Source organism: Python bivittatus, unplaced genomic scaffold (assembly GCF_059951505.1).
Source record: "Python bivittatus isolate LINGU-HERP-01145 unplaced genomic scaffold, Pbiv_v1 ctg000580_np1212, whole genome shotgun sequence".
NCBI lineage: Eukaryota > Metazoa > Chordata > Lepidosauria > Squamata > Pythonidae > Python > Python bivittatus.
Genome location: NW_028277087.1, coordinates 9,948,695 through 9,971,961, shown reverse-complemented (window position 1 = coordinate 9,971,961; position 23,267 = coordinate 9,948,695). Strand labels below are relative to the sequence as shown.

The 23,267-nt window shown below is 43.1% G+C and overlaps 1 protein-coding gene across 2 annotated transcripts in view; it reads left to right on the top strand.

Moving 5' to 3' along the window:
• The window catches only part of PGPEP1 (pyroglutamyl-peptidase I), a 30,051-nt gene extending 11,660 nt beyond the window's left edge, over nucleotides 1-18,391 (top strand). For both annotated transcript variants that reach the window (XM_007443064.4, XM_088149555.1), the window contains exons 3-5: nucleotides 10,885-11,001; nucleotides 12,545-12,777; nucleotides 15,046-18,391. In XM_007443064.4, coding sequence (XP_007443126.1) covers nucleotides 10,885-11,001; nucleotides 12,545-12,777; nucleotides 15,046-15,238 — 543 coding nt within the window. In that variant the 3' untranslated portion in view covers nucleotides 15,239-18,391. The remainder of the gene's footprint in view (nucleotides 1-10,884; nucleotides 11,002-12,544; nucleotides 12,778-15,045) is intronic.
• The last annotated feature ends 4,876 nt before the right edge of the window (nucleotides 18,392-23,267 follow it).

The window sequence follows — 23,267 nt, the reverse complement described above, 5'->3', positions numbered from 1 at the left end:
ACAAAGCCAAAGAGGAATGGTTCAAAAAGTCTTCTGAATCTGCCATCGGGTTCTCTACAAATGGTTAAGCAAAGTTATTTTGATTTGGCTTAAATACAGAGGTTTGAGTCGAACGTGGTCTCTCCTGCTCAAAACAAACACTCATTGTGTGCCTATCTGCACATATACACAGATGCTTAGTAGAAACACTGACATCCAAAAGGGACAATTTTTCCGAAGTTCAAATGTTTGTATTCCCACTTCTCTGGGGCTCTGAAGTTAAAATGTGCTATTTGCTGTTTTAGAGAACTTGCTTTCAAAGTTGCTTTTAAAAAAGGGGTGACTTTGATTTCCTGCCTGCCTCCAGCAGGTTGCTTAGAGGCCCAGGTGTGCCCTCTAGACTGTGAAGTTAATTGGCTCCTGTCGCCTTTTATTCGCGGCCCCCCCTCCAGAGGCCAGCGAGGAGTGAGGTCAGAGCGCGTCCCGACATCCGCATGGACAATTGCTGTCAGGGCGTCTAGACAGGGCAGATAAGGATATTAGAAACTCTCAAAGCAGCCCATTGTGGAGGGGTCAGGGAATCGGTCACACACGTTCAGTTTTACTGTTTGTCAGGTACACAAGGCAGCAGATAATAAGTTTGTCTGACTGGGGAGGGGGAATTGATCCCCCTCCTTTATAACTGAATATAATTCCTGTACTTGATGCGAGAGAGAGAGAGAGAGAGAATGTAAAATACAGTATATATATAGTTGCACATCTATTGCAATTTTTTTTCAGGCAGGGAGTAAAGTGTACTTTCCTTTTTAAAATGCCTTCAGACTTTTTTGTGTACTAGTATTTAATGTATAGCTGCTTTCAAATCAGAAGGTTAAAAAAAAAAACTTCTTGGAGCTTTGATGATAGAAGTATAGCTACTTCAAAGGAATTTATTAGCTAAAAAAAAAAATACTTTCAGGCTTCTTAGATTTTTTTTCCCCCCTGAACTGGGCAGACCTTTTGGAGGCAGGTAGGTAGAATCAGAAAAAAATCTCTTTCTACCAGAAATATCCCTCTCTGCCACTCACTTGTTCTGTGGTCGATTACCTGTGTGAACTATTTGTCTCCAAAGCATCATGACCTTGTTAACTTATAAGTACCTCAAGAATGTATTTTTGCAATAAGCTTGTATTTGTCCCCTCTGGAAATTGAATCTTGACATAGGCTAAACAGTGTCTAGAACTTTAGCTGTTGATGTTTCTGAAAGACTGTTCTGATTTTTTTTTTTTTTTTGCCCTTCTGCATCAATAGCATTTTTTAAACCCCTTTGCTCTCTAACAAGAGTTGTAAGTATCGCTTCACAGAGGCATAGAAAACAAACAAGTGATTTTCAGTGGGTTTTTTTAGACTTTGGTTGTCACTTTTAACAAGGAAGGGAAGGATCGTGGTTGAGAAATGAGTTTGAACATGTGTAAGTGAAGCTTGGTAGAACTGCAGGAGCCAGAAAAGTGGCAGAGCTTGACTTCCAGCTGTCAAAGACAACCTGTACATGTCCACTTGCTTTATGGCAACATGGTATGTAATTAGCAAAAACAGAATTACTGGCTACATCATGGGCAGCCAATGTGTATTAATTATATAAATCAGTGAGCTGACTTTGCATGGTTTGGAAGTCAACAATAGGAAACTCACAGGAATATACACCTAGCCTTAGTTTATATGCCAAGCTTCTTTGCTACGATTCAACATCCTCTGTGCAGGTATTTGATCTTGGAACCATAGGCCTGTTTGGGTGCATTTGACATCTGCCTCTTGGAGTAGGTGAGATTACCAGGGCAGTGCATCTCTTGGAAAGGTAACACTACCCTTCTGTTCAGTGTGGTGAAGTCTGTGAGCCAAGCCGCAGAATGCCCAGTTAGTGTAACTGGGATGGTACATCCAGTTCCAGCCTGCAAGAAATGCAGGTAAATCACACATAAAGATTTTGCAGGTAGGTGAAACAGTTCATTTAGGTTTGGTTTCTCTCCTCTCTCCATATGAGCTTCAAGAGGAAATCAGAAGTGAGGACTGCGTGCAGTTTTTTTTTTTTTTTTTGGTATACAGATTGCTAGTGTATTATGTCTAGTACTTTCTACTTTCAGATGAAATGTCTGTGTCCTGCAATTTGAGAATTGAATCTTGGGACATTTACTTTATAAGGACCTGCTCTGATCCTCAGATCCACTGGCGTAAGTTGCCTTCCACTAAGTCAGGACTTTGGTCCACCTAACCCAGTGTTTCTCAAACTCGGCAACTTTAAGATGTGTGGACTTGAACTCCCAGAATTCCCCAGCCAGCCATGGCTGGCTGGGGAATTCTGGGAGTTGAAGTCCACACATCTTCAAGTGGCCAAGTTTGAGAAACACTGATCTAACCCAATATTGTAGGAGGAAAGTAGTGTTAGTCTGTGGTAGCCAAAAATCATAGGGAGTCTGGTAGAGCTTTTCCAACTAAACATTTCTTAAAAGACATACACTTTGCAGCTGCAACTCACTTCTCAATATGTATCCCAGGGCTAGTTGTCTTCAAGTTGAAAGTGCTACTGGAGATTCTCTCTTGAAATTTCTCCCAACCTTGGGGCTTTCGAGATGTGCTAGGATTACAACTCCCAGTAATACTGGCTGAGAATGCTGGTAGTCCCCGTACATCTGGAAGGCCCCAGGTCTGAGAGCAGCTGCTCTGTTGATTAGAGATGCCAAGGATTCTGCTTCTGAACCAGTGGCTGTAGTGGCTGAACCAGTCTGAAACACAGCTTGGTGTTTCACCATTTCCCTCCTTCATCTCTCCTGCTTGTATCAATGGTGTGTTTGAACGCTGCCTTCCAGCCCCTGCCTTTGCTAATGAATCCAAGCATTTCAGACGCGGATCAATAATGATGCACTGTTAAGACCCAGAATTGCCTTTGGAGCATTGGCCCAGCCGTGTGATTTATTATTGTTGCTTCTGGATCTTGCCCGCCTGAGACACTCCTGCCTCTCCTCTCTCCAATAGCTGGTAACCCTATTTTTCTAGGAGTGTCTATTTAAAAAAGAAGAATAAAAATCTTTAGTTTTTCAAGTTTTTTTTTTAAAGAATGTGTTCTTCAAGTAAAGCAATTTGAAACTCCTTTTGAGCCAATCCCAACTTCCCCTCCAGACATCTTGTGTTCTCCAGTCAAAAGAAAAGAGGGAAGGGTGGAAATTATAAGGTCTAAAATGAAAAGGAAGCAAAAAATGAATACAGTGGTAACTTAAAAATAGCCCAGCTGTGTCAGACAAAAGAGGGTCATCTAGTCTACTTCTGATGTCCAGGAGGAACTTCCAACCAGGACTCATGGATGCCCTTGTTGTTTGCTTCTCCAGCAACTAGTGTGCAGAGGTAGGCTACCTCTGAAAGTGGAGATTTTATGTAACCATTCTCCCTGACTAAATTTGCTTACTCCCATTTAAATGCGAGGACTACCACAAACGTGGGAGGCAAATACCATTCTTATCCATGATCCAGAAAGTGGGACACACGGTAAGGAAAAAAAAAAGTCAACTAATATAATGTTGTAAAGCAGCAGACAGGCACATCATGCAAGTCCATTCTTTCAAAATGTTTGATAATTAGATTTCATAGCTTTCAGTGGAATTGTCCAGGTTGCCTTCGTGTTCTGTCTTCCCTTCAAAGCCAAGAAATGTTCCACTTCTCTTGCTTGAACAGCGTAACTTGTCTGCCACAAAACTGTCACATTGTGGGTTTCATGTTCAGGTTCTTTGTATTCCACATATCCAGTTTGCTTTTCTATGTGTAATGTTTAGAATAGAGTACAGAATTTGCAGATCTGGAGTACTGTGTAGAGTTTTAAATGTGGTCCTGGGCCGCATCCAAAATTTGCTATTTAAATTGAGAAAAAAGGAACATTGTTTATTATATGGGGAATAAGTTTTGTATAGATATATCTAATTTAATTTAAAACCCACATTAAATCAAATGCAGTTGTAGGCCTGCTTCACTTTAGAAGGACAACCGTCCAACTTGTCACGTGATGGTCAAGCACGGCCTTTGGGCCCCTGAAAAATTGCACAGAAGATGGGGTCTGAGTATTCTTTGATGGTTCAGGGAAGGGTTAGCTCACAATGAAGACTTGTGAAGCCTAACAATAGAATAGTTGGTGTATCCTGATTTTAGTTCCAGTGACCTGCAGTTGAGAAGATTTGGGTAGCAGATGGGGAAGAATTCTTTCCACTTAGGATGGGCCTGACCCTGTTGGTCTTTCATAAGGCCTTGAAGACCTGGCTGTGTGCCTGGGCCTGGGACCCCAAGTGTGTTAAGGGCCCCGTTTCCTGGTTATATTAACATCTACTAGTTATGTTTTTCTTGGCTGCGATAAAGTTTATATTTATTTTTTGTATTATGTTTGTATTTGGTTTTAATTGATTTTATGATTGTTCACCACCCAGAATCATTTGTTTGAGATGGGTGGCTATAGAGAATGAATGAACGAACGAACGAACAAACGAACTAAATAGTACTGGACTAAATGCACAAATTGTCTGATTTTTAATAAGGCAGTTTTTGTTTTGTTTTGAAGTTCCTTCTTAACTTACTTGCTTCATGCATGGATCCCAGCTGTCCTTACCCACTGTCATCCAAGCATGTAATCCCTGGTTGAGCAGAGGAATCCCTTTAGAACAGAGGAGGAAGTCTCACATTAGAAAAGGATGAGCTGAAATGCAAAAAGTCAGAGCATTTTTTTTTCTTCCTGGCAACTTCTTTGGTTTTTCCAGTGATAAACGTTGGAAGAAAACTGAAAAGTAGTAAATCTATTTTAAATGAAAGACAGTCAGCCATATCTGAGAATAATGCAGTTTAATGTTTGCAGTGTTAAATATTAACTTAATATGCAAATACTGTACACGGCTAGTCCTTAATAGTGTACTGATGAGAATAAAGCTCTTTAATAATTCACTTGTTTTTGCTTATAACATTTACATTTTCTATTTTCAACTTTTTTTTCCTACATCACAGATGGCAAAAATGAAAATCCTTGGGCAGCAATTTGCATCTGTCTCTCATTTTGGCTATATTCACAATGTAGACAACTAAGGCATTTGTATTTTTGACAATGCAACCTGCACTTAACAGGAAGAAAGCTTCACTCAAAAAGCCTTTCCTTTGAATAAACATGCCAGTGTTTCTTTTGTGTACGCTGCCTTTTATCTGAAAAGGTGGCAGAAAAATATTTAAAACTTTGTGAATTTAATAAAGTTGCCGAGTAGCACAAGTGTATATCCTTAGTAAGTTGTAAGAAATGCATTTTATATTGTTAAATCTTAGTTTTCAATAGGGAAGTAAATACTGTGCATTGTAATTTTTATCCAGATTTGTTCCTTTTTCCCAAGCATCCTTCAGCAGTTCTGGAATACTAGTCTCATATTTCTCCTCCTGTTCTAAATTAGAAGTGAGAAATCCCATTGTGGAAGGAAAGGCCCACGAATTCTGATGTCTCTGAAAGAACCTTTTTTGATCCTAGTTACAATGTGCTATTGTTGTGCTGTTAATGTACACGGTACTGTATAAATAAAAATAAGACCTAATAAATTAAGTTAGGAAGGAAGGAAGATCATAGCTGAGGTTGATGCGTGATTAGATGCTTCTTGTATTTTTGCATAGCCTTATTTAGCCCAGTTCAGTTACTCTGAAACAAATTTTGGAATTACTGTTACCTTATTCCAGGTCTTCTCTGACAGTATGAGGCTCCCTAGGACCTCTGATAAAGAGAAGCACTTCTCATCACTTGTTCTTTAGATTTGGGTAGAAGTGACTGAATAATTTAGTAAATGGTAAAATATTACTTTTTTTAAAAAAATGAACACTACCACATAAAATCCTCGCTCAGCCTGTGCGTTTTACTCTCTCCCAATTTTGTACTGAGGGGACAGATATTCTGTCAGCCTCCCTGCCAGTGGTACGGACTGGCGATTCATCATAACAAGGCTAAAATTGTTCCTCTGCTCCCACTCCTTTTGCTAGTTTAATTCAAAAGCTTTGCCACCCTTGGATCAGCCGTTCTCAACCTGTGCCTTCAAGATCTGTTGGGGCTTAAAAATCTCCTTTGTATTGAGTTTGAAATCTGAATAACTTTGTCTGTACCTTCACCTGGTTTCTTGGCAGTAGCCCAGAATGGCTTGCCATTGTTTTGTTCTGATTTATCTTTTTTTTTTTTTTTCCCAATTTCCCAAACTAGCCTGCAGCGCTGGTGTTCCTGATGGCCTTCTATCCACACATTAACCAGGTCATGTGCTCCAGGGACCGCAAGTCCTAGAATCTGGAACAAAAATGACAAGTAGAATTCTGGGAGTTGTAGTCCAAGCAAATAAGGCTGCCAGAGGAGTGAGAGGAAGGCTGCCCTGCACCATTGGCCAGATGTTGCAGAATGATTTTAAAAAAAAAAAAATCCTGAATTCATCAGGTCTGGCAATTCTGGGTCGATAGCTTCTCTCCCATTCCCAGACACCTCATTTTTATATTTACGTGTTGTTTCCCTTCCTGGAAATGGTTTCTGGTTCTTAGAAACATAAGTGAATCACGCGTGGTGTATTTGCTTCCACTCCCTGGGGAACCTATAGAGAACTTCCCCTTGTCGGAGCCAGTGAGCTGCCAGGTTTGGGGTGGTTCAGGGGGTGTGAAAACAGCTGTTGTTTTGAGCACACAGCCTGAAATGTTTTGGAATTCCTTTGCTTCCTGCCCGGCCTGCACAGTCTTTCTTGATGCATTTTAAATCTTGTCCAAAGTTCAGGCGGGGCGGTGCTTTGGCAAGCTGGAAACTGTAAAATGTGGGTCGCAGGCTGCTTCCGATCAGGCTGACTAGACAAGTGTTTTTGCATTAGATATTGCTAGGCTGTTCATGGTGCAGCCACGCTCGTCACCCTGGTGCTTCCGGCTGCCAGAAAGAGACAGTCGAGGCTCTCTTAGGAATTAGCTGTCCGCTGAGATGTAGGGGAGTCTTACCTTGGCTGTTCTTCCGCCCTTCCTTCCCCATCGCCCACTTCTGGAAAAATGGAGTTAATACGAGATGCTCTTTGCCAGCAACAGCAGGTGCTGGATCTGAAGGACTTCTGTGCCTACAGAGTCCAAGACTCTGTAGAAGTGAGAGCTTGGAGGGCAGTGGGAGAGACATCAGTGTTCTCCAACCTGTCATGGCTGAGGAATCTCGGAGTTGTGGTCTCAGAGGGCACTTCCTGTTGAGGAAATGGCTTTCTTTTTCTTTAATCTTTCCCAGGTCTGGAGCAGCATAAACCCTAAAAATTATGAAACAAAGTTTAGGGGAAAAAATTAGAGCTTATCATAAAATGGGGGGGGGGAGACTATCTGACCCTAAAGGAAAGGAGGGGCTTGTCTTGCAGCAAGTCCTGATTCATGAAGTTGGGCCTAATGCACAGCTGCTAGAGCAGACTTCTCCAGCCTGGAGACCTCCTGATATGCTGAACTAGAATTTCCAGCTGATTCTAGAATTTGTCCTCTTTCAGCTTGGTCAGTTCTGACCCCTGAGAGTTGCATTTGATTGTGGCGAGATCTGCAAGTATAAAATCAAAATTCAAGCCATTCTGGAAGTTACATTGTAGGAGGAAAGCCATGTTACTCTGTGGTAGTGACCAAGATGAAAGCTGGTGCCTTTTAATGTGTCAGAAAAGGTGCTGCCAGACTCCTCATTGTGATGGTCATTGTGTACCAGGAGACTAAACAGTATTTCTTTGTACATAAAATTAGAAGAGAAGGCAAGAGAATCTTCTCACCAACTCTGAAGTCCATAAGCAGCAGCGTTCCTTGCTGTTCATCTTCCATCTGCTCTTCTGAGGTAGACTGCATCTGGATATAGCTTCCCTTCAGCTTTCATGGTTAATGGCTGCTAATATACCAAAGTGGTCCCCCAGGCTTCTATTCTCTTTCAGCTCGTGCCAACCAGATGCTTCCAGAATTAGTGATTTTTTTAAAAAAATCAATAGAAGATGCAGGGCTCATTAGATTAGGCTTTTTGCAGGAAAAGGGGAAGGTTAACCCTTTCCACTGCCCCAAAGCTGCTTTCTCATATAATTTTCCTCTCCAAAATATAAAATCTCTTTTCTTAACTGCCCAGCCTTGTTTCAACCTGCAACTATAAATGTGGCTACTGAATTTAAGAGCTGATCGTTGCCCCATTATCTGACATCAGGATAGACCCTGAGACATGTTGGTGATTTGTGCCCCTCTGATTGGCAATGTTTTTGTGGCTGGTGAGGCTGTACTTTTGACTTGTCTATTTATTCCAGTGTTTCTCAACCTTGGCAGCTTGAAGATGTGTGGACTTCAACTCCCAGAATTCCCCAGCCAGCATGGCTGGCTGGGGAATTCTGGGAGTTGAAGTCCACACATCTTCAAGTTGCCAAGGTTGAGAAACATTGATTTATTCATTTTAGTCTCCTGAAAAGCCCCAGCATTCCTGGCTGGTGACACGAGGATCTGAAGAGCTTGTCCAACGACCACCGCATTTTGCTCTTTGCATTAGGAAGAGGGAAAAAAAAGCAAATGAGCAGTTTTATTGCTGAACTTCAGCAGTATGATCTGGTTTGCTCTCTGGGCTGCAGAATTAGGAGAACTTCCCATTCTGGCTCAGAGCACAGGCCGAGTCCTTGAGGCCTGACTGGGTCCTGCAGAAAATACACTCTGGCCTCGAATTCCCCTCACTGTTTCAGGAGCCTGCATCTTACAGGGTAAGAGCAGCAGGGCGTCCCTTGTTGAGGAAAAAAACATGGAAATGATTCAGAGGAATCCCATAGAAAGCTGAGTTGTATCATTCTTAGTCCTGACCTTCGGGTAAGGAATGTCTGCTCTGCAGGAACTCTTTCTGTAGCCTTGACCAAGATCTCTCCTCACCCATGCCTGTAAAATGGGCGCAGCTGTAAACTTTGTGGGAGTTTACCATAGTCAAATATTGCGGGTGGTGATACCCCCTGATTTTAATAACAATATTGATTGTCACTGATAAAGTCACTGCATACGGGCAACTGCAGCATGCTTGAGTCCAAAAGGGAAATTAATTCTGTTTTCCGATGTTTTCAGTTTGTAAGTAGTGCTTCAAATTCGAAAGGTTTTGTATGGATACTCTTGTTTATCTGCAGGTGCTGGTTTTTCCTTCTTTTTCTATGGGTATTTTATTTATTTATCACATTTCTATCCTGCCACAATCTAGAGATGCTCGGCGGGTAAGACTACTTCATTCATAGATGGTACCTTTCTTTAAAAAACATTCCTCATGTTTGCTGTCACGTGCAAAAGGGATGCCTCTGGGAAATGGTGCATATTCCTGAATGGTTTATAAGTATAATTATTTAACCATTTTTAAATAGTCATAGCTTTTCCCAAAATGTGTTGGGCTGCAGCTTCCTTTACACCAACCTAAGGGAGCCTCTTTTTTCCCAGACATTATCAGAACACGTTGAGGTCCACCTTCTGCACTTTTGATCACTGTTACTCAAGTTGCTCTTGTTTTGCATTGCTCCAAATCCCAGAGTGGTGACCAGAATCTGTTCTCCTCTACCCCACCCCATCTTTTAAGAAAAAGCTCCCTATAATAGAGTGGGGGGTGGGGGAGACAGAACTATATGGTGGACTCTGAGTTTTCTTCTTTGCACCACTGTGTTTTTCCATATAAGAATCTTCTTTGTTACTTTTCTGTTGGACTTATAGCTTGGCTGGTCTCTTTCAGGCAGTCATGAAGGAGATCTATCTATCTATCTATCTATCTATCTATCTATCTATCTATCTATCTATCTATCTATCTATCTGATTTCCACAAGTAATATAATCCAGACCAGAGGATCTTTATGGCCATCTCTAGAGCACCCCGGACAACAAAATCCATATGGGGGTTAGAACCTCAAAGGCAGTAGAGATGTTTCTTGTTGGACTGTAACTTAGCCTTCACTATCAGGTACCCTCCAGATGTCTTGGTTTCAAACCCTATCCACATCATAAGCCAGATGTTGTCCATTCCAAAGTAGCCCTTTCTTTCCAAAACATTATTATTTGCTTGTCTGCAAATTCTTTTGATTTCCTTGTTAATTAGTCACAGTCTGCATGACTAATAAAGAAATATTTCTTTAATGGGAGGGAGAGAGGGAAGATAATCCTTATTTCAAACCTTTCTTGCTATACTTAACTATGCTAGATTTTTTTTGCACTGCTGTGAGTGCCTTTGGGATAGGAAAAATTAAAGTCTCCCTTGAACTGAGAGTGAATCCTAGTGACTTCACAGACATGCTCATGTAGTTTTCTTGGCAAAAGAACATTTTCTTTTCTATGGAAACAGCTTCTTTGACTTCCTGGTTCTAATCTATAGCCCTGTTCTTTCCTGGGTGTCTCCTATCCAAATCCTAACCGGGCTGAGCCATATTTAGGGAGTGTCACCTGCTGAGACTAGGAAGTGCATAATCAGGACACAAAGCCCTCTCATGGTTTACTGCTCAGCATTTGATATTTAGAGGTAGACTGCCACTCAATATTGTTAGTTCTGTGGAGTCCTTGGTGCTCTCTGAGCTTGGTTGTTTGATTGCAGATGTTTCATTATCCAACTAGGTAACATCATCAGAGCACTGATCACAGAGTGATCCTAGGTGGCTCACAGCAACCAATTAAAAAAACAACATAAAAATGCATCATATCCTTCCCAGCAAGGCAACAGAGCCATCTGTACTGTTCACCCCTGACTCAACCCATCCTAGCCCAGTGCTTGGGGGAAGAGCCAGGTCTTCACAGCCTTCTGGAAGGCTAAAAGGGTAGCCTCTCCCCCCCAAATCTCAGGTGGGGGGTTTATTCCAAAGGGCTGGGGCAGCTACTGATCCTACTAGATGACAACTTATTTTGAAGCCTTTTTCCTCTTTTCAGGAATTGGAGAAAATGGGCCTCGGAGAGGATGTGGATCTACATGTCTATGAAATTCCTGTTGAGTACCAGGCTGTGCAAAGACTTATTCCTGCCTTATGGAAGAAACACAGCCCGCAAGTGAGTAAAAGGAAGTGAGAATGGCTATTAGGTTGAGGAAGACTGGTGTCAGGAAACTGGCTCATGCTGTTTGCAAATCCTGGTTTTGAGATGAGTGACAGTCCTAGGGGACAAGGGAGGAGAACCCTCGTTGGAGGAACTGCTCTGGCCTCTCCAACCCAGCAGAAGATGGGGGCAGGTTTCCTGTTTTTCCTGACTCATTCCTCCGGGGTGGACATGTTCTGCTTTCTCCCTCCCATTCTGACAATGCGCGGAGAGCAGCTATCTTTTGGTGACCAAGGACAGCTCCTTTTTGGGTTGGGGGAAAGAGTTAAGCATTGCAGTGGACGTAGCTGGGTTCTGCCACCACCACCCCCTCCCTGGATTTGGGGAAGGGTCTTTGCTCTTGTGTTGTGCCTATTTTAGAAAGCAGTTTAGGATTTGGTGGTGGCTGCTACCTTAGATGATTTTAAGAGAAATGAGACCAAAACGATAGGAAGAGGGATCTGTTGGTAGCTATTAGCCATTATGCCTAAAAGGATCCTCCATTCTCAGTTGGCTTCAGAGCTGGGACCAGGAGTGATAGGTGGCAAATCCTGTTCCATTTTACTTTTTGGCTTCTGGATCTGATTTAGCCCTGTGGGTCTACCAGCTGCTCAGCTACAGATCTCTTCTCCAGTAGGTCCAGCACCCAAGCAGCATTCTGCATATGACTTTGCTTGCTTGCAGCGTTCGCATACCACCACCCAAAACAGCAAAATTTGTAAACCTTAACAGAACAAGACATTGAACCACCCTAAACCTGAATATACTATAAAACTACAGTAAATGAGACCCACAACAGCAAAACTGAATATAATAGAACAACAGATAAACACGTTTAAATTTAGAATCCCTGGAGAAATAAATCAACAAACAGATAAATAAGGTATCTAGCACTCAAAGGAAGCAGCCTGGGGACTAAGGTAATCTTTTCTAGAAAGGGTGTCTGAGGATAATTTTAGGCGCTGGGTAAATATATATGAAGGGTGTGAACCTTCGGGTCTTCTGACTCAAGCTAGTTAGGGCTTCAAGGGATAATAGAAGTATTTTGAATGGACTTCAGATCCAAATACACCTCAAAATAGGGAAGAACAAGTGTGTTATGGTTGCATTTCCCAGTGATCATAAACTGGGTCTCTAAAGGCCAGGGTGGGTACCTTGTTTTAGTGGCTTCGGGCCATGGTCCCCCTTCCTTTTTTTTAGAAAGGCAGAATCCAACAGAAATACTGCAAAGGGGGGTTAATGACACGCTTATATGGGGTGGCTATATTTTCTTGGTTTTAGAGGGAGGTTTATTTTTATTTTATTTTATTTTTTAACCAAGGTCTGTTTCTTTAAGGACATGCACTGTGGTTTATGCATTTCCCTCTTCCAGATGAGAGGAATGCACACTCCAGGAGTTATCTGGAAAGATTTAAGGGCCCATTGACCTCAGGTTGCTAGTTTAGCTCTGAACTGTGCTAGTTTCATGAACCTGCTTCCGCTTCTACACCAGAACGCTTTTGACTTGTTTTCAAAACAGCTTGTAGTTCACGTGGGGCTGTCTGGCATGGCCACAACGGTGACGTTGGAAAAATGCGGCCACAACGTGGGCTACCGGGGCTTGGACAACTGCCACTTCTGCCCAGGTTCTGAATGCTGTATTGAAGGGGGCCCAGAATGCATTGATTCGATCATCGACATGGACGCCGTGTGCAAGAGAGTCTCTGCGTTAGGACTGGATGTCACCGTCACAATATCAGAAGATGCTGGAAGGTACGAGGAGGAAGTGAAGAGGAGAGGACAAGAGGAATGAGAAGTGTACAGACAAAGTGGGGTGGAGGGAGATGCTTTGAGGCACACAGAACACTTAGGATAGAACCTTTCTGGAGAGGTCAGAGCAGTTGTTTCAGATTCGAAGTGGGGCATTTCAGACTTGAAAGAGGGTGTTTCAAGCTGGAACTGTTTCAAATGTGAACCATTTTGTGTATCACTATATCTGTTGCCTGTGTTAGCACTTAAGCCTGGAATAAAGGAAAGGGCATAATTAGCACCAGAGCACAGACCTGACACATGGGAAGTCCCATTCATGGTATGGCATTTTTCTGACGTGGCTTGAAACCCTGTAGAGTGCTGCCCGTGGCAGGTGAACAGCTCTTAGGGGGCTCTGGATGTGCATGGCCACGGAGAAACCAAGGGCAAAAATTAAAATCAGAGTGATTTTAATGTAAGAGCAATTAAGGTTAATTAGATACAGCTAGCATGTTTACTCCCCATGTATTTAATCATTTCCCCTTCCAATATATTAAAGGTTATAATTTGGCAGCCACTTGAAGAGTAATTCCAGAGGTTGCTTCCAAGGTTTTGAGGAATGTCATGCAGCTTTTAGGGTTTCAAGTTAGCCTGTGGAGGTAATACTGGAGTAGATGGGAAAGGGGTTAATAAGACAGTTTCCTAGATTATTATGAAGGATGGATATGCAACTGTCCCTGAGTCTGTTTCAGAATAGAAATTTGTCTTCCTTGAATACATGGTGGAGCCCCTTCTGGATCAAAATGTGTTGTTTTCACATTTGACCCTATATCTGTGTAGAAGATAGGATCTTGACCTGAATAAATACAGTTAAAAAGATCCTTAGGCTTTGTTTCACATTGGTATGAGTGCTAACAGCTGCTAAACAGTGGATGAAAAAGAACCATGCCTGTTGCAAATTCTGGTTGGAGGGCAACCTTAGATAGAGATAACATGGCAAAAAGTGGGGAGAGATAAAAGAAGGGGAAATGGGGGGGTCAGGATATTCCTGATCAAGGTTGGGAATGTGCTCGCTGTATTATACATTGTTGATTGCAGTCACCCACAGCTCTTTATTTTAATGATTATTTTTTGTTTCAAATACAGTAGAGTCTTGCTTATTCGACATAAACGGGCCGGCAGAACATCGGATAAGCGAAAATGTTGGATAACACACAGTAACGATTGAGTGTGGTTAAAAAAAAAACGGATCCGCTGTGCCTGTTGCAATCTATTTTTGTGTTGCAGCACCGCACCGTCAGGAGCAACAAGAAAGAGTACACTCACGCTCGCAAACAACCGGCACACTTTTTTCGTCGCCGATTTATGTGTGTTGTGTTTTTTTTAGGGGTGTCAGATAAGACGGAATGTCAGATAAGCGAAGGTCGGTTAAACAAGACTCTACTGTATTTACATACCACCTGCCATGCCATGACACCCTGGGCAGCGTGCAGAATCAAAATACAGTACTATATTAAAAATAAAGCGGAGAACTGTGGAGTCCTTGGTGCTCTCTGAACTTGGTTGTTTGGTTGCAGACATTTCATTACCTAACTAGGTAACGTCATCAGTGCGAGGGAGTGTGAGGTTTGCTGCCTGTTTATATATAGTAGCTTGCCCTGCCAGTTCTGGCGTGGATGTGATTTCCTCCGTGTTGGTTTCTTAATTAGAGTATTGTTTTCTGCCTGATTGTTTGTCTGGTGTTGTTCCCTGCTTGTCTGAGTGTTGACTGCTGGAGGGGATGTGTCTGGCCTTTTTGTTTCCTTCCTAGGTTTTTTATTGTTTCTTTTGAATGCTGTGTAAATGTGGTTTATTTCTATGTGTCTATTGACGGCCAATTTGTCTAAATGCCAAGCTTCCAGGAATTCCCTAGCATTTTTGGATTTGGCTTGGTCTAAGATGCTAATAACTTCCCAGTTGAAACTGCTTGAGTTTGTTCATATGTTGTGAGATTAAGGCGTTTTCGTCATGTCTTATGGCTGCTAGTTGGCATTCATGGATGCACTTGATGTTACCTAGCAGGTTAATGAAACAATTTCAAGCAAACAACCAAGCTCAGAGAGCACCAAGAACTCCACAGTTCAACCCTTCAACTCTTCTGAATGTTCAGAAGAGAACATTCTCTTCTGTTGGACAAAGTAGAGGAACAAAATGCCATAATTTGTTTGATTGCACTTGTATGGGCTCTCAAATGATAAGGCTCATAAAATTTGCTCCCCCCTCCCAGGCTGAATCTCCCTTTTCTTCTTGCAGGTATCTGTGCGACTTTACGTATTACACTTCCCTGTACCAGAGCCATGGCCGATCTGCATTTGTCCACGTGCCTCCCTTGGGAAAACCCTACAGTGCAGAACAGCTGGGCCGTGCACTTCAGGCCATCATAGAGGAAATGCTCAATGTCTTAGAACACTCTGAGAGCAACATCAACTGTCACAATGAACATTGAACCTGGGCCAAAGTCCCCGCCTCTTTACTTTCTTCATTGTTGCACTTCCAAAAACTTCCTCCTGTCCTTGCAGAATCCCGGGTGGGGAAATGACTCCCCCTGGCAGCGTCCATGTAGAGGATTGAGAACAGAAATGGATTCCTGGCACTCTGAGGAGACAAGTGTTTTGTGCCCTCCTTTGCTTCTCTTCCAATTCCAGCCAAACCAGCTCTCGCTAGCTTCCCAGTGTCACAGTCAGCATTTAGTTCCTGCAGAGGCTGGTCAGTGAATTGAGAGGATCTGCCATTTAGGCGATGGCTCCAGTTGTCTGATGTCCTCCAATTTAATTTTGCAAGGTCTTTTGGTTTCAGAAGAACAGGATGATCGTTCCACGTCAACTTGTAGCAGCGCTTTCAGTTCAAAGTGCGGGACCCTCGCAGGAAGTACTGTTCCCTTTGCAGGAAGATGGAAGCTTTTTTCTTCACTGCTGAAAACCGATTCCTCCAATTCACACCGTAGAGTTCTGCTCTTCATGGTGAACGCTTGGTGACTGGAAAGAGAAGCGGGAGCATTTCCTTTAATCGACACCTCATGCCAAATCCATTGGGGGCTTTTTTAAAAAAAAGAACAGATCTCTTTGAATATTGCCTTTCCTGACTTCAGTAGCCACATATTGGTCTGAAATGTAGAGCTTCTGTTCTTAAGACTCTTCTGGGCAGCTGGCTTAATGTGCCCTAGGAACTGGTATCTTCCCCCTCTCCCCAAATAGTCCCACCGTAGCTGTCTTTCCCAGTGCCTCAAAGCTAGATGCTGCTCAGATGTCCCTTTGTACCTTAGAAAAATAACACGGTACATATCCTTTTCTAAACTCTTCTGCTCTGCTGGGGAGGGATGAGACTCTGGATCCAGATTAGGATTTTTTCATTTCTACTTGCTAGGAGAAGGGAACGAGGACTTGCTTGTACCATCTCCTGCTGGGTGAAGGCCTCTGTGGTTCAGCTCCTGTGCCCGGGCAGAAGTTCCCATGATTTCTTCACCACAGCAGTCCTCCCAGGACCTTCCTTGGGCTCTTACCTGAGAAATGCTTGCATGATGGCGCCCCTTGCCAGCTCTGTAGAAAATGATGCTGCACTTTTTACCTAGATGGGATTAGGGTATAATATTCAGTCAAGAGATTAAAGATTGTGGGTTTTTCTTTGCTTTTTCTTTTAAAATGAGCAGTGTTCAACTTCACTCTAAACGGGGAGACTTTTGGGATGAAGCAGCAGGAAGCAAATTGTATGGCAGAATGGAGACTAAGCCACCCTAAAATCTTGGACAATGGAATTGCCTGATAAAACTGAGCTGGCCACAAAGAACAAGCATCTTTTTGCTAAAAACAGTCCTGTTTAAAATGAAACCCCTTCTTCTTTGCTGTAAAATCATTCTTGTTTGAATCTCCTTTTTTTTTTTTTGTTAAACTAATTGATCCTGCTTTTATAGTAACTCTCAGTGAGAGCTGCCTTGTGCTTGTCTGCTTGCTAAACCCAGTGGTGATCTGGTTGCAAGACAAAGGCTGCTGGGGATTTGAATGTGTGGCAGAACTTCGAGACAGTCTTATGTGAAATTCATCTGTACCCCTTTTGGGGTTGCTTAAAGTTGCTCCTAAATTTGTTTGCACACCAGCCTCTTACTTGCATTCAAATCCCAAGCACCCTTGGAGTGTGGTAAGTCAGCCAACTTCTTCTGTTTCATTTAATAATTTATTTTATTTAATATTTTTTGTCTGATGTGATGGCTTTTGTGCTTCCCCCCTCCCTTTAGCAAAGGTGGGGTCATGGCACAGGGTCTACATTTGTTATTAGATTTGCAAGCAGTCTTCTTCCTTGGAACACTTTGTAAGATGGCAAACTCTGCAAGGGGCCTTTTGCCCTTTTTTTAAAAAAAAAAGATTGATGCAGTTTGCAGAACAGAAGGCTGCTGTTTTTAGTTCTAATAAGAAAGTGTAGCTGTGAAATTTGTATAATCTGTTAGATGGGTGCAGATATGCAGATTGTGTAAAGCCTATCTCTCTTTGAAATTATAAGAATAGGAGATCTGGATATTTTTTCTTTAAGATGTGAAATGGTTTAACATTTAAATGCAAGGAAAGGTGGGTTGTCATGATAAAGCCCTCCTTTTAGGGGACCAGACTTCCCCCAGTAATGGTCCCCTTACTGAAAATTTCTCTCCCTTATTCCTCCTTTCTTAAAATTACACTTCCTTTTTATCAAGTCTGTTTGCTAAGGGAACAGGATTTTTCAGACTTAACTGGAAAAAACCTTTGCAAGGGTAGAGTGACTTGATTTCCAAGAAGGGCTTCTTGGAACGGTGAGAAGATTTGCCCAGTAGCACCATCTCCTCCTGTGGATTTGACAATACTTCAATTTGCAGAGGGTCACCCTATGGTTGCCCCATTTCTGATAGTGCAATACTAGTTCAGGGAAGACCGTCCTGCTCTGGCCATACTGACACCAGGATTCCTCTGCTAGTTCTCTGCCATCCATTGTGCTCCCATTCTTCCATGGAGCTTTTAATCCCTTAGTAATCAAACCATAGGCTGGCTGTGTTCAGAAACTTTTGAATCCAAAACTTTTCTGGAGAACACAATGCCTTAAACCGATTGGACTCTGATTTAGAATGTTTATCGGAGACATACTTAGTAAACATAGATTAAAAATTATTCGTTTTACGTCCCACTAACTGACAATATCAGTTAGTGGGACATAAATTATGACGACAACAATCTGAAATGTTTTTTAAACCAGCTGTTTTTACACCAAAATCCACTGTATTTAGTGCCGCACATGTTGTTAGTATTACATGCAAACGAATGCAGAGCTTTGCTTGGAAACTTATTTTTACTGGAAGATTGGTAAATGTCTCAACAGACTATTCAATAGTGTCTTAAAAGTGTTTGAAACTGCTGAGAAGACTGAATTTGGCACAGGAAAGAGGTGTGCATGTAATCTAAAACTTCTCAAGAGACCTGTTGCCCAGAATTTGAGGAGGGAGAGGGGAGAATAAGGCTTTGGAGTGATGTTTTCTGGTGGGAGGTGTGCCTTCATTCTGAAACAGCAGCCAGGGAGACTGCTGCTACTCCTAATGCAGCGTTTCTCAACCTTGGCAACTTGAAGATGTGTGGACTTCAACTCCCAGAATTCCCCAGCCAGCCATGCTGGCTGGGGAATTCTGGGAGTTGAAGTCCACACATCTTCAAGTTGCCAAGGTTGAGAAACGCTGTTGTAATACATCCCATCTCCCTCTACAATATAGGGTGCTTCTCATATAAAACATTATTGGCTTAGCATGTGGTATCAGCCTAGCCAAAGCCCCACATGGTCAAGGGCTGTGGCTTTTGGAATCTCACTTACCTTCACCAGCTCTCCCAACCTGTGCAGGAAAGTTTAAGAATGGTTAACTCCACTTTCCAGCCTCTGAGTTCGGGATCAGAAACCTGGATTATTCGTGCTGCATGTTTTCCCTTTCGGGCTCAGCTGCACACCCACTCCCAGGTGTGCAGGAGGGAGATCTCTTTACACTATAAGGTGGAGGGACTACCCTTTTCCCCACTCCTCCAACTCTGATTGGACCTCTGGGTCCCTGGTGTTTTTCTAATGCATTACCTGGCCAGCCCCCACTGTGGGCTGGCATAAAGGGTGGTTGGGGGGGGGAAGGGGGCTGCAAACAGCAGTTTGTCTGCACAGTGTCTCCGGGATGAACCACCCCAGCGGCTACCTTCTTCCATGCTGCTAAACCAGAATTTGCCTTGCTGAACAAGGCCAAGTCTTGCCAACTTAGCAACGTAATTATGGCTCGTTGGATCAGTTCCTGACTTGTTTCCCCAAACCTTTTTGCCGCGATCCCAAAAGAACAGGCGCTGTTCGAAAACCCAGAACTAACCCAGGATTCTCTGTTTGCACAGAAGCCTTTGTTAAAAGAAATCAGGCTTAGTAAACCAGTAATTACGAGTTTCGGTTGTGGTTTCTTCCCAGAAGTAACGGCCTCGCTCTTAGAATGGGTTTGTGGATCACGGTCTGCTGAAAACAAATACAAAACACGCTGCATAGCCCTGGGTATGAGCTAGACTATAGTTACCTGAAAAAAGGCTGTTTAGTCAGAGCGATCAAATTATCCGTCCATTATGTAGCTCACGCAAGCAGTCCATTGCTAAAAGAAATGGGTACTTTCCTGCAGCAAAACGAAGCCGTTTTCCCCAGCTGTTCATCCAGTTAATTGCTGTTCTATTAACACATCCAATTCCAAGGAATTCCCGCACAGGGGCTCCAGCGCGTATCCGCTCTTGGACAGACTCAAAGCACCCTTTGTGTGTTCTCTCTAGAGGCCAGAAACTGACTGCTGCAGCCACCATCTTGACTTTTTTGACCATACGCTACAGACGCTCCTGGATACTTGTGTTAGACACTCAACTCCAATTCCAGGGGATTCCAAATTCCAAAGTTCCTCTAACTTTGCCAATGGGTCACATTTACCTCTCAGATGCCACATGGCTGATGTGCCTGCCCTTCATGTCTGCAGCTCCTTTGAGACTTGCCACCTGCTAAAAGTTACTGAATTTTGCCAGGGTCTGGAGTAATGACCCCTGAATCCGCTCTTTGTACTGAACTGGTTTTGTTTTTGTTTGAGTTCTTTGACTTTGTTTTCGTTGTGCTTTCATCTCCTCAGGAATCTGCTTTCCTTAAAGCTCCAGACCCTTGTGTCACCTTCCCCCTTGTACTGCTAGCTAGAAAATGTAATTTATTCTATAATTTTCCAGTTTTTTGCAAACCAGTTAATTTTAGGGGACGGTGGTTTTTCCACAGAACCACTGTCTTCAGTACTAAGCACCTGCGTATTTTTTATGGTTGCATTAAACTCATTTTATTTAATCTATTAAAAATTCAGTGTTTTTCGCTTTTCTGTTTCACTTCTTCCTTCTCCCCATTATATTTACCAATTTGTAATGTTTTGGACATTTTCTCCTGCTTATTCATAAGCAAAAGCTGCCATCTGACTGAAGAACGTTAATCCTGAGTTTTGGGATGCAGGCTGAAGAGGACTGTTAAGATTCTTTTTTTAATTTATCGATTTGGATGCTGCTTGACTCCAACTGAGTCTTTGAGTCAACCTAGACTTTCAGTGACTTAAAGGAAATACCCGTGTAGTTTTATTGGCATAGCTACAGAAACAGTTCGGCACTTTCAGAATGTTTTTTTTAACTACTTGGGCTAGTCCACAGCAGTGGGATTTCCTCTATGTGTGTCTGTCCTGTCTAACTGATCACATCTGATTCTGTTTAGCTTTTGGAGATGAACCAAGGTCAGCTACAGTGGGGCAAAAAAGTATTTAGTTAGCCACCAATTGTGCAAGTTCTCCCACTTAAAAAGATGAGAGAGGCCTGTAATTTTCATCATAGGTATACCTCAACTATGAGAGACAAAATGGGGGGGGGGAATCCAGAAAATCACATTGTCTGATTTTTAAAGAATTTATTTGCAAATCATGGTGGAAAATAAGTATTTGGTCACCTACAAACAAGCAAGATGTCTGGCTCTCACAGACCTGTAACTACTTTAAGAGGCTCCTCTGTCCTCCACTCGTTACCTGTAGTAATGGCACCTGTTTGACCTTGTTGTCAGTATGAAATACACCTGTCCACAACCTCAAACAGTCACACTCCAAACTCCATTATGGTCAAGACCAAAGAGTTGTTGAAGGACACCAGAAACAAAACTGTAGACCTGCACCAGGCTGGGAAGATTGAATCTGCAATAGGCAAGCAGCTTGGTGTGAAGAAATCAACTGTGGGAGCAATAATTAGAAAATGGAAGGCATACAAGACCACTGATAATCTCTCTCGATCTGGGGCTCCATGCAAGATCTCACCCCGTGGGGTCAACATGATCACAAGAACGGTGAGTAAAAATCCCAGAACCACACGGGGGGACCTAGTGAATGACCTGCAGAGAGCTGGGACCAAAGTAACAAAGGCTACCATCAGTAACACACTATGCCGCCAGGGACTCAAATCCTGCAGTGCCAGACGTGTCCCCCTGCTTAAGCCAGTACATGTCCGGGCCTGTCTGAAGTTTGCTAGAGAGCATTTGGATGATCCAGAAGAGGATTGGGAGAATGTCATATGGTCAGATGAAACCAAAGTAGAACGTTTTGGTCTAAACTCGTTGTGTTTGGAGGAGAGAGAATGCTGAGTTGCATCCAAAGAACACCATACCTACTGTGAAGCATGGGGGTGGAAACATCATGCTTTGGGGCTGTTTGTCTGCAAAGGGACCAGGATGACTGATCCGTGTAAAGGAAAGAATGTATGAGGCCATGTATTGTGAGATTTTGAGTGAACACCTCCTTCCATCAGCAAGGGCATTGAAGATGAAACGTGGCTGGGTCTTTCAGCATGACAATGATCCCAAACACACCGCCTGGGCAACGAAGGAGTGGCTTCATAAGAAGCATTTCAAGGTCCTGGAGTGGCCTAGCCAGTCTCCAGATCTCAACCCCATGGAAAACCTTTGGAGGGAGTTGAAAGTCCATGTTGCCCAGTGACAGCCCCAAAACATCACTGCTCTAGAGGAGATCTGCATGGAGGAATGGGCCAAAATACCAGCAACAGTGTGTGAAAACCTTGTGAAGACTTACAGAAAACATTTGACCTCTGTCATTGCCAACAAAGGATATATAACAAAGTATTGAGATGAACTTTTGATATTGACCAAATACTTATTTTCCACCATGATTTGCAAATAAATTCTTTAAAAATCAGACAATGTGATTTTCTGGATTTTTTCCCCCATTTTGTCTCTCATAGTTGAGGTATACCTATGATGAAAATTACAGGCCTCTCTCATCTTTTTAAGTGGGAGAACTTGCACAATTGGTGGCTGACTAAATACTTTTTTGCCCCACTGTAAGTGCTGTTACCTAGCTGGGCATGAAGGCTATCCCATCAGAATTTGAAGGTTGTGCTGTTGAAGATGTCCAAGTGTCTGAAATAAGGTAGACTAATAGGCAGCACAGGGAAGGAAGATGCTTGAAAATGTTAGTCCTTCTCAACCTAGCACCCATTTGGTGTGTGATACTGAAGCTTCCCCATTGATCTCCAGAGAGGAGCAGGCTATGGGAAGATGCTCCTTTAGCACAAGTGAGGAATGGCAGAGTTTTAAACTGGCCCCGGGTTTTGTAGGGGAAAACTTCATTGATTCCAGTTGGAGGGAAACATTGCTAAGACTCCCCCCACCACCACCAACCTTCAGATCAGCGGCTCTGCCTGTGCTCCAGCAGCAGCAGCATGCAGTTTGGACTAAGCCCAGATAAAAATCAAGCCCCAGTTACTCAGGAGTCAGAGCTCACGATCTGGGATTCTCCACATTTAAAGTCAGGAACACGGGTGCCTCTGTGCTGCTGCTGAGATGGTGATGGTTGCCATGTGCTACCAGTAGGGCCTGGGATGTAAAATAGCATGGCGTCATTGCCCATTAGGTGCCTTTTGGTGGCAGGTAGGAGCACCTGTCGCTTGTAGCCTAGAAGTCCTGAGATGCTGAGCCTGGAAAAGACTGGCTACGTTGCTCAAAAAGCCTATCACCCAAGTGCTCCATGCTCATGTTTGCTGGTAGTGGAAGAACTTGTGCGTTGGGGGGTGGGGTGGGTATCATAAGCCTGCCTGATGCTGCTCCAGCACTGGACGAAGGCATGGTTGATGCAGCTTTCTAAGGCCAACCGCTCCTAGATGATAAAAGAAGGCCTGTCCCATTCCCCCTCATAACTGGCATGATATTTGCAAGGCATACTGCTAGAAGTGCAGAAATTCCCTTATCCGCACATCGCTTCCCCTCCGAACTACGGCCCTTTCCCTGGAGTGGACTGTCAGTTATGCTGACTTGCAGCCACAGGACTTGGCTCAGTTCAGCGGAAGACATGATTTCTTTTGCCTGTTTCTTATGTGGGAGGCTTGTTTCCCAGGTCAGGCATTTGAGGTCTGGTGTGCTTTGCGATGAACCACGGAACTGGAGAGTTGGAA